Source organism: Solanum dulcamara, chromosome 9 (genome assembly GCF_947179165.1).
Source record: "Solanum dulcamara chromosome 9, daSolDulc1.2, whole genome shotgun sequence".
NCBI lineage: Eukaryota > Viridiplantae > Streptophyta > Magnoliopsida > Solanales > Solanaceae > Solanum > Solanum dulcamara.
Window position 1 is genome coordinate 15,787,279 of NC_077245.1, and position 11,592 is coordinate 15,798,870.

General features: G+C 29.0%; 2 protein-coding genes across 2 annotated transcripts; one reads left to right on the forward strand and one right to left on the reverse strand.

The window, feature by feature from the left end:
• Positions 1 to 3,432: 3,432 nt before the first annotated feature.
• On the reverse strand, positions 3,433 to 4,626 carry LOC129903475 (uncharacterized). Its single transcript, XM_055979039.1, has one exon. It carries the CDS (start codon positions 4,570 to 4,572, stop codon positions 3,610 to 3,612), a length of 963 nt encoding a protein of 320 aa, XP_055835014.1. The 5' UTR covers positions 4,573 to 4,626; the 3' UTR covers positions 3,433 to 3,609.
• A 5,407-nt stretch (positions 4,627 to 10,033) lies between these two features.
• Positions 10,034 to 11,380, forward strand: LOC129902636 (probable caffeoyl-CoA O-methyltransferase At4g26220). The gene is made up of 3 exons (XM_055977974.1): positions 10,034 to 10,245; positions 10,481 to 10,537; positions 10,615 to 11,380. The coding sequence occupies exons 1-3, from the start codon at positions 10,102 to 10,104 to the stop codon at positions 11,260 to 11,262; spliced, it is 849 nt and encodes a 282-aa protein (XP_055833949.1). The 5' UTR covers positions 10,034 to 10,101; the 3' UTR covers positions 11,263 to 11,380.
• The last annotated feature ends 212 nt before the right edge of the window (positions 11,381 to 11,592 follow it).

Here is an 11,592-nt window from a genome sequence, read left to right on the forward strand (position 1 = left end):
AAATTTCTATATTGCTTATGGAATATAAAAAGAATTTTTTTGGTGCTTATTATTCTACTGTTTCTAATATTCTAGCTTATTTAGCCAAAATTTCTGTATTGCTTATGGAATATAAAAAGAAAGATGATTACAAAGGAGTTGTCATTGAAATGATAGAAAAATTTTAAAAATATTATTTTTCTATTCCTCCTATTTATTTAATTTATGTTATGTTAAATCCGTATATGAAATTCAATACTATATCTGAATGTGTTCGCCATATATATACTTTTATAGAAATTGAACAAGATGAATATCCTAGTATGTTTAAGGCAATGAGTGCTACAAATGATCACATTCAAACATTATATAATCATTATATCGATTTACTTGATAATGTTACCCTTAGTTATACTGTTCCTCTATCTCGTTCTTCTAATGAGCCATCATCTTCTAAAAGACAGGCACGTGGTATGTCTACCCATAATTTTTCTAATTTATAAATTTGGAATAGAATACAGCCTACATCACAATGCAGCATAAATCGAAACGAGCTTAATTATTATTTGAGACAGGCTCCAGAAATCTATGATGAAAATAGTGTCACTACACTGGAATGATGTAAGAATAATAAAAAACAACATCCAGTATTATAACCATAGATAGGGATATGCTAAATATTTCAATATCAACTGTTGCATCGGAGAACGCATTTAGTCAAGAAAAGCAGCAGATAGGAGACAATCACACTCTTTGGGGAGCAATGTCATGAATGTTTTAGTTTGCCTCAGAAATTGGATTAGAGCAGAGCGAAAGAATAAAGGAAGAGTAGAAGATACGAAAGAAAACGAAGAACTTGAAGAAATAATGTCAATTGGAGATCTTTCGGCACAAGTTAGTCCAAATTACAGAATAGTTGATTTTGAAAATTATGAGTCCATTCCTGTTAATGGTAATATAGATGAATTGGAGAAAATAATTTGAAATATATAGAAGTTACAGTTTATTATATACAACTAATTATAAGTTTGTAACTTGTATATTTTGAATTTTATCAATATATTAATAAAGTCAAAGACTCATTGAGTCTTCGCATTTCTTATTTTTTTTTCTATAAAATTTGTTTGATTTAATTAAATATTTTTTTTACTTTACATAATCATATGATTTTACTGAGCCGGGGGTCTTTCGAAAACAGCCGTACTACCTTGGTAGGAGTCAGGTGTGCGTACACTTTACCCTCCTCAAACTCCACGTTGTGAAATTTCACTGGGTTGTTGTTGTTGTTGTTGTTGTAATCATATAAGAAAAATTAAATTTGTAGTCACTATAAGATTTCAATACTTGAAAAAATATTATTATAATAAATAGTATATTATGAGTATATTTGTTATACATTGTAAGTATATATAATACATAATGTAAGTAAAAAAAAAGTGCAGCCCAGTGCACTAAAGTTCCCGCTATGCGCGGGGTTCGGAGAAGGGCCTAACCACAAGGGTCTATTGTAATAGATAGTATATTGTGAGTATATTAGATATACATTGTAAGTGTATATAATATATAGTGTAAGTAATAGATAGTATATTGTGAGTATATTAGATATAGATTGTAAGTATATATATATATATAATATAATTAAGTATATTACTATAATATATAGTATATTGTGAGTATATAAATTGTTATAATCACTTCTACATTAAATAGATAACGATACACTATATTGATGATTGACTCAAATTTTTGAATACATAAACGCCACAAAAAAAATTAAAGCCCAACGAACCAGACTCGGCCCAACAGATTAGGCCCGACCCAACAATAGTATAGACCTGCCCGACCCGATATTCAATGGGCCAAAAAATTAGTGGATCGATCTAACCCTGTCCGGCCCACTTAACAGATTTAATTGCAAGGGATATTCCTACTAAAAGTAAAAAATAACGGCTAGGTCGATTTTTAAAGCAAAGTCGAGGGAAAAAATGTTCCTTTTAGCTAGGGAACTTGGTTGTGCTAGCTAAATTTATTGAAGAATAATGTTTTCTCCTTGCCAAAAAATTAGCGAGGCTTTTGTACCTCCTTAATATTGAACTAGCGAGACATATAAATTTCATTTTGAGAGGATCGTTCAGCACGTATTCATAATTTTCTAGCTAATAGTGGTAGTTCATCAGCCATATTCTAAAGGAATATATAATAATTATTTAATTTCAGTTTATGTCAAGTAGTTTTCCTCGTTGTATAAGATACATCAAATGTAACTCAACTGCCGCAAAAAGAAAAAATTATTGCCACTAAATGTCTCTTTTGACACTTATTTATTAATCTGTTAAACAAAAATGATATTTATATATCTCCTAATGCATTTTTTTTTATAATTTCACAAATTTTTTATTATAGATAATAAATTTCAAGTTTCTACAAATGTTATTTCATGTTTAACTACCACAACTTTATAATTGTTTTCTTTCTTAAATTAAACTTTGTTATTCAGTCAAACTATGTCAAACAAAATGGAAAAATGGAACTACAGAATTGCTGTCAAAAATCTCAAATTGATGAATATCTGTTAGAAAGCAAGTAGGAAGAGCAAGTGGCTGTCCACTTGTTGCTCCTTTTTCTTTACATGCGTGGACACGTTGCCCACTAATTTTAATCTTGTTTTGACTATAAATTGCCAAAGTTTGGCAATTGAAATAAGTACATAGATACTGCAATATCTATCAATTCTCTCTTTATCTCACTTTCTCCTTCTTATTTTGCTAAGTTTAGTTTATTTTATAACAATATCTAATTTCACTTTTAGAGAGAGCTTTAACACGGAGTGTCCTCATTGTCTTCAAAGTAAAAAAGACATTGATGTCATATTTAGTGAAATTATCGATTATAAACTGTAAAAATAATAAATAAGAAGAACCAAATAACCTTATGCATATGTATGTATTGTTAATATCGAAATTCCAGTTTCTTTGTACTAATTATTTACAAAAAAAAGGAATGGGAAACAGGAAATGGCCAAATTTGTGCTTTTAATAAAAATCAAAGGCCGTTGTTTCTATCAAATGTCAAAATGATGTAGTTGACAAATGACATTCGGCAAGAAATTTTAAATATTTTTGGTGAATTCCAAAACCAAGCAACCCAAGCTGTCAATAGGTGAACGTGCAATATTTTAAGAAATTCAACAATAAGAAAATAATTAAAAGACAAAAAAAATAATCAAAAAAGCAACAATGTACTACATGCATAAGTCACATTCATTTTTCTTTATGAAAGTAGTAGTTAACATGACTTAGCCAAAACAAGTAATACCAATTTCAATCAAATAATTCAAACAAACACAATAAATCTTTCCTTTTGTTTCCTGTCGAAATGATAGTTTCCAAAGGAATATACAATAATATTTATAAACTCTGAAAAAAGAAGAAATGAATTATAAATATGAAAAAAAAAAACACACGTTATGAACATGCTTGTCGTTCCAAACAAGAAAAGTATGGTAGAAAGTGATATACTTTCACCATTAAATTCTTGGCTCAACTCCTCTTGAGACCCATAGAATTAAGTAAAGCAAAAAACAAAAAAAAATGTAAACAAAAAAGAGATTTGGAAAAAACATGTACATCTCTAGAGAAAAATGAAACAATCCAAGGCAATAAGAGGATTATTAATGTCCTCCATGAGGAATGAGTCCAACTTTTGATCATTTGACTTCACTTCTCCAATTTCCATTTCATCAATCTTTGGAGAAATCGGAAGAACATGATTTCTCATTTTTCCTTCATTTTTTGGAGTGAAATGATTCTCTCTTCTTAGAGATGATGATCTTGAAACAACACTTCCATTATTCCCTTTTGAATTTCTAAATGAGCTCTCCTTCATGTGATCACCATTTGAATTCGAAGGAAATCTTCGACTTGGAGATGGCGATTTTAGGGTTGTTCTAGTATTACTAGGAAAATGATATGTAGAGGTAATACTTGAAGTATGATTATTATTACCAATGTTTCCTCCCTTGATCATGAGTTGTTGATCAAGTTCTTTTCTAAAACTCTTTTGTCGAACCATGATTGGCGAATTGGCACGTGGCCTTTTCTTAGGGGTCGTTGTTGAATTGCACTCTCTTCGAGGACTTGGTTGTTTGGACATAGTGGATGATGATGGTGATTGCAAGTATTTCTTGCCACTTGTAAACATGGTTGATGTATTTTGATTACTAACTTTGTTTTTCTTGATGTCAAGTATATGGTCATGTTCTTGTGCACAAGACAACAAGAAATCGTTCGAGAAAGAACGATCCTTGAAATAAGAGGATGAAGAGGAGGACGACGACGATGACAAAGATGAAGATAATGTAACATTGGTTGCAGTAGAGGAAAATGATGAAAGAGACACTGAACAAGAAGAAGAGGACGAAGAAGGAGAAGAAGAGACGAGTTTTCGAGGTTGGATAGTAGAAGAAGGAAGAGGAATTCTTGGAGATATGGGGGCTTGTGAAATCACAAGTTTGTCTTTAACACATTCATGATGGTGATCATCATCTTCTTGGGGATTTTTTTGGGGATTGCATTTACTAATGCAAGAACCCATAGTGGGGAAAAGGGGAGAGGAATTGAGAAAATTAACAAGTGTTAGATGGGAAAATGTTTGAATGGTAAACGTTGAGAAGTCTTTTATACTAATAATTATTGTATATTATATACAATGTGGAAAGAATAGTTCAATTTTGGGGAGGAGGGAAAAAAGTGCAAAGGTGGAACCTTTTGCTTTCTTTCACCAAAAATTTGAATTATGTAGCCCGGTATAACATATGGATCCGTTATAATATACAACGGTTATATGACGCAACACAATGATGGTTTCTTTCACTTTCTTTTTCTACCTTTTGTAACGTGCAAGTAAAAACCTTAGCCAAGTGTTTCTTTATTGGTTATCCAATTATTTCGTTGATGTTTATGTTACTTTCTCTGAATGCTATGAAATATTTTTGAAAGATTCTTGTCTTAAGTACAACATATCAAACAATAACAACAATAATAATTTAGTGAAATCTCATAACGTGGATCTGAATATACTCTACTCCTTAAATCTCACTTGTAAAATTACATTGGATATATTATTGTTATTGTTTCACATCTAGTATCTGATATTTATTTTGAACTTTGATTAACTCAAATTTAAAACATTTTTTGTTGAAGATAATTTTATTCCTGAAATTTGAATAGGAAATTTTAATCAAGAATTAAAGTACACTTACCTCTGACCATCCAACACAATCTTTGGTCGTCCTTTCACTTGTTTGGCTTCTACTTTTAACGAGTCAATCGGTAGAGTGTGTTAGCAAAAATAATATATGTATTAATTAATTAATGTATTAATTAGGTGTATTAATAGTACCTTGTTTGGTACACTTTTTTTTGGCATGTATAACTAATGGTTGCATTATTAATATACTCTATTGTCTATTAAGACTTGCATTACTAATATTATGGATTTCTAGGTATTAGTAATGCAAGAGATTTAATGCTTGCATTATTATGGTTAAAAATCCAATTACCCCTCAAAACTCCTTTTTATATCTTTTCCATCATAATTGTTGAGGATATTTTTGTAAATAAATATTTTTATGCAATACATGTTATTTTTTAATACGCTAAACCAAATAATGCATAAGAATTATTCTATGTATAATTAATGCAAGCATAACTAATACAAACATTACTAATGCAAGCAATACTAATACATTCTATATAACATTATTTTAATACACTCTATCAAACGGCCTCTAAACTTTGTATATAGGACTTAGGAGTCTGGAATAGGAGGATATCGTTAAAAAAAATTCAGAAATTTGAGCTTCTATTTTTAATTTTTCAGTCGCAAATCTTATATGAGTTGCCTATTAGGAGTATTTTACAAGTGTCTTATTATTTTCCATAATCGATAGGTCAATTCTTTGAGAGCCCAACATCCATTTACAAATAACCTTATTTAATTGCATTAATTACTAACGTGCTCTAAGGTCTTAATATTTGACTTAGAGAATAATAAATAAAGTTGAGAAATATTAAGGAAAGATTTAAGAGCCTTACTTGAATTTAACTATATTATATTTTTACGAAGATATATAGTTTAAGAATAATCAAAAGGGCAATAATAAAAAGTAGTACTTTATTTAGGTCTTTGAATATTTTTTTCCAGGGGTGTGACATGATAATTCACTTAATATGGACGAGAACCATGTCAATTTATGACAAAATTAATTATTTTTTTAATTTTATCTTTAATAATAATTATTTTTGAAAGTTACAAACAACCTAAGTAAAGTAAATACACTCTCTTTAGTCCTTATTAAGTGAATTATTGAGGTTTGATAAACCCCTTAAGAAAAATATTTAAAGACATAAATCGAAGGCTACTTCCATTATTACTTTTTTGATTATTTTCAAGTTATTCAATTAAAAAACATAAAGTAGTTAAGAACATTATCAAATAAAGGTAAATATGGAAAAAAGTCCCAATAATTTTTTTGAACTTTGAATAATTCATTTAATGAGTATCTTAACTACTTTACATTTTTAGGAGGATAGATTGAGAATAATCAAAAGTAATAAGTAGCATTTTATTTATATTCTTAAATATTTTTGTTAAGGAGTGTTCTATACCCCCAATAATTTACTTAATATGAACCAATGTACTATTCTTTAGGAATTTGTTTGGAAAGTTATTAAGCAGAAGTAAACAAGCAATTGGGAATTATTGTAAGACAAATTTATAATTGGGAAAAAAGACCAAGAATATCTTTTAACCTATTAAAAATGACTCAAAAATATCCCCTTTTCACCTTTTGATCTATAAATACTCTTTACTTTTATTTTTAATTCAAACCTCTCATTTTATCTTTTGATCTAAAAATATTCTTTAACTTAAATTTAATTGAATTGAATTCATTTACTAATTAATTAATTATTTTGGATATGCTTCATTCATGATCATGATTCCACACCATTAATAACATAACAACATTTATAAGAAATAAAAACCCAGTAGGGGATGGGGATTGTTTTCAGTGATTCATATAGAGAATGTTTAACCTTATTTTTCTATTCAAAAGAAAAAGAAAACATTCTGAAATGAAAGCTGGTCTGCTCCTTATTTTTGTGTGATATATAAAAGTATATGAGCATTGACATGAAACACGAAATATCAAAACAATAATATCAATATATCGGAACAATGATAGAATTCAAATGAATTCATGAATATCAGTGGCATATCATCTTGTGTTACCATTGACTGCAGCCAAATTTTATTAAGTTAAAAGTATGTTGTTGGAATTTCAGATATAGGGAGATATTTATGCCTTATCTGATTTTTTAAAAAGAAAATACAGTAATATTTTTAATTGATCTTTGGGGAGCTTCGTTTCGGTTTTTTTTGTTTCTTAAATTAAATAAATTATCTTTTTTTTGTTTCCCGTCTGGTGTTCGGAGTCCGAGCAATTCCGACTAAATTTGGATCGCGCATTACAGGGCTCATTCGAAGGTGGTACTCCCAACAAGATTTTTTTCATTCACAGGGCTTGAACTCGAGACCCCTCATCTTGTTACTAACTACTGACTCATGTCCACGTTATATGGTTTTAGCGACTATACTCTTTAAGAAATTATTATTAATTCCTAAAATATAATCTTTTTAACTAAATAATATCAATTTAATATAATCTTTTGATTATGCAGAAATTTACTTAATTAAAAAAATTAATAATATCTAATTAAGAGTAAATTTGAAAGAAATAATGATTAATATCTTCTTAATTATGTAAATAATAATAATTGTGGACTAAATATAAAAGCTAAAAACAGTATATAATCTGAATCGAATGAAATAGTAAATGCTGTTTAATAGTGATTCTTGACATTTTAAAATTATAGAATAATATATAAATGATATTGATAATCAAGTGATATGAAATAATAATAAAGTATAAGATTCAACTAGATAAATCAAAATTTTTCTTCCATGAGAAGAAGATATGAAAAATGTAATTTATCTTTAGTTAAGGAGCTTCCAGCTTATAGGAAAGGATATTGTGTATACGCTTATCCTTCATCTCTTTCTTTGTAATTTTTTTTTGTGCATTCAATCACTTGTTAGAAATATAATCGAAACCAAACTTATCTCAAAGTATGTCTATTTTTTAATTTCTTTTTAATTTTCTTTTTTTACAAGTGAAACCTACTAAAATGTGGTGCAACTTGTCATAGCGTTGTGAAGTTGTTACAGAAAAACAACTTGAGATTGAACCCATTCTCCATTGAACACATTGAATCTAACTTGAAGTATTATAAATCACAATGCTTTATTTGGGAACTCATGAAACAAAGTAGACGCTAAGATAATCAAACATTTTTATAATAAAGTCGTTTGTCTGATTTTTTTTATTGTTATAGTAAAATGTTATAGAACATAATATGAAAGGGCCGTGCAAAATTTAAAGTAAATAAGTAAAAGTCAATGAAGGGGTTACCACTAAGGGGTCGTTTGGTTTGGATATAAGTTATGATGAGATTAGTTATGTTGGAATAAGTTATGCCGCGATAAGTTATGTTGAGATTAGTTATGCTGAGATTAGTTATGTTGAAATTAGTTATGCAGGGATTAATTTTTATAATTTGGTTTGTCATATTCAAAATTATATTTATTGCATAATTTCTAAGAATAAATTATTTGTGTTATAAAAATACCCTCCATCTTATTTATTTTTTTTTTACATTTTTCTTTGAAAGCTTTAGTTATTCATTTTAAATTTTAAAAAGCATTTCTGAACAGTAATTAGTGTTTGAATAATTTTTTAGAAAGTGCTTTTAACAGTGTATTTTTCTCAAAAGTGCTTTTACATAATAGATTTTCCCCCTCAACTCTGTGTTTCTGTTAACTATAAGTAGTATTGTAATTTGTGAACATATGTCAAAACTTGGGGGCAAATAGTAAATAATGTATGTCCGCAGATGCGATGAGGCGAATCCAACATTTAAAAGCTTAGTGAATTCATTATATTTTTAAACTTATTAGTCAAAAATATTTTTTTAGGAATCATTTGGTGTGATGGATAAAAAGAGTTAATCCCAGAGTAATTTTTAAGTGCCTTTTAAATCCTTGTTTGGTTGCAAAGAATGGAATAACGTATCCCAAGATTAATAATTAATATGGGGATAAATTATTCCTTCCCGGAGATGGAATAGTAATCTTAGAATAATTTATCCTGAAATAAGGTATAATAAATAACTAAAATACCCCCTTAAACTCTCTTTTATACACCACTTTTTACATCAATGTATATTAACATAATTTTTAACAACATTTATAATAACATTCACAAGCTTATTTAATTGTTGTTTTTATTATAATATATTTTTCTATTAAAAAATTACATTTTATAAATAAAATTTTTGTTAATAAATATATTATAAGTTGAATTTATTTTTCTAATTCTTATGTTTATTTATATTTTGATTTCTTTTAAAATATTCACTTCACTACTAAATTACATATTTTAATTAAACAGTTTATTACTTACTTAAAAATTTATATTTTATATATCAATTAAAATGTAAATAACTTTAAAATGTAGATAATTTTAATAATAAAATTTATTTTACTTTACTAAACTTAAAATGAAAGTTTTATTTTTAAGTTAAATAAAATAAAAATTTTATTTAAAGCTAAATAAGATGGAAGTTTTATTTTTAAATTAAATAAGATGAAAATTTAATTTTAAAAACACACGGCACAATCATGGAAATGCATACACAAAAATATTTTAGTTAAATAAGATAAAAAAATTATTTTTAAGAATGAATAACTAAAATCTTGCTAAGTAAATGAAAAAAAATTAAATAAGATAAAAGGTATTTTTATAAACAAATAATTTATTCTTAAATTTATGCAATGAATATAACTTTAAATATGAGAAATCAAACGAACAATAAAAACTACTTGCAACATAATTAATTCCATCGTAACTAATCCCCACACAACCCCTTAGTGCTACCTACGGGAGTATCTTTCTTTAACTGATTGAGACGATTGGATTGACCTAGCAGACTTCACTTCAACATGGCGGGTGGACTTGCAGCTCCTAACTTTGCTGCTCTAAAGGCGGTTTATGAAAGGCCATCATTGCATAGGATTATGCAACCCAAAAAGCAGCTAGCATTTTCAGGTCGGAGGATGAATCTGCATTCTAAGGCTTCTCATGAGGTCTATTTCTGAATCCCCAATTTCATATCTGTAATTTTGTATATTTGTATGGTGCTTCTAATTCCTTTATCATGATATAGTGTTCTTTATTGATTTGTATGTGTTTTATTTGAGTCGAATCTCTATCAGAAATAACCTTTCGGATAAAGGCTATACACCATCTCTAGATCCACTTTTGTGTATTTCAATGTTTGTTCTTTTCGTTGATTTTTTTCTTGTTTGATTATGTTTACAGGTTGAAGGTTCACCATGGGACAATAAAGGGTTATTGCAGAGTCAAGAATTATATGAGGTCCTTTTTATTCTAGTTTCAAATTCTTCTCCCCCTCTTTTGTTCAATTTACTAATTATCTATCCAAACATCGCCAGTATGTTTTGGAGACTAGTGTTTACCCACGAGAAGCAGCGGCTCTCAAAGAGATCAGGGCAATAACAGAAAATCACCCAGAATTTTTTATGGGTGCAACACCTGATTCAGGTCAACTGATAGCCATGCTGTTGAATTTGTTAAATGCCAAAAACACAATTGAACTCGGAGTCTTCACCGGATATTCTCTTCTTCTCACTGCTCTTACAATTCCTGATGATGGCAAGATCCTAGCAATTGACCCGAATCAACAGACTTATGAAATGGGCCTGCCAGTCATCCGAAAAGCTGGGGTTGAGCATAAGATCGATTTCAAAAACTCTCCGGCTTTACCTGTTCTTGACAAACTCTTGGAAGATGATAAAAGTAGAGATAGTTTTGATTTTGCATTTGTGGATGCGGATAAAACTAATTACGGAAAGTATCACGAGAGACTAATGCAGCTGGTGAAAATTGGGGGTTTGATAGTGTATGATAACACACTCTGGTATGGATCAATTGTGATGCCAGAGGAAAGTGTTCACGAGTTGATGAGACAAGATAGGAGTTATTTCCTTGAGTTCAACAGATTCCTTGCTGCAGATACCCGAATTCAAATTTCTCAAGTTCCGTTAGGTGATGGAATGACCATCTGTAGGCGACTCTTTTGATGAAAATAGGTACATGGTGTGCTAAAAATTGAAGCAGCCCCATCTATGTATTTAAGATTAATTATGCAGATAAGCTACTTCCGTTGAGATATGATGTTATAAATAATACATGTCCATCGCCCTTGCCTGGCTTTGACCTGCTTTTCTGTCACTTTTTTGGAAAGAATGGAGTAGAAATTAGATTAAATAAAAATGTTTATCTATTGATCTTTTATTTCGAAAACAAGTCAAACTAATTGCTTGGGCAGGAAAAATGATTTTGGGATAGTCAGGTAATGTAAAATCTACTTCAAATCTCACTACAAAATTGTGGAGCATAAAACAATGACT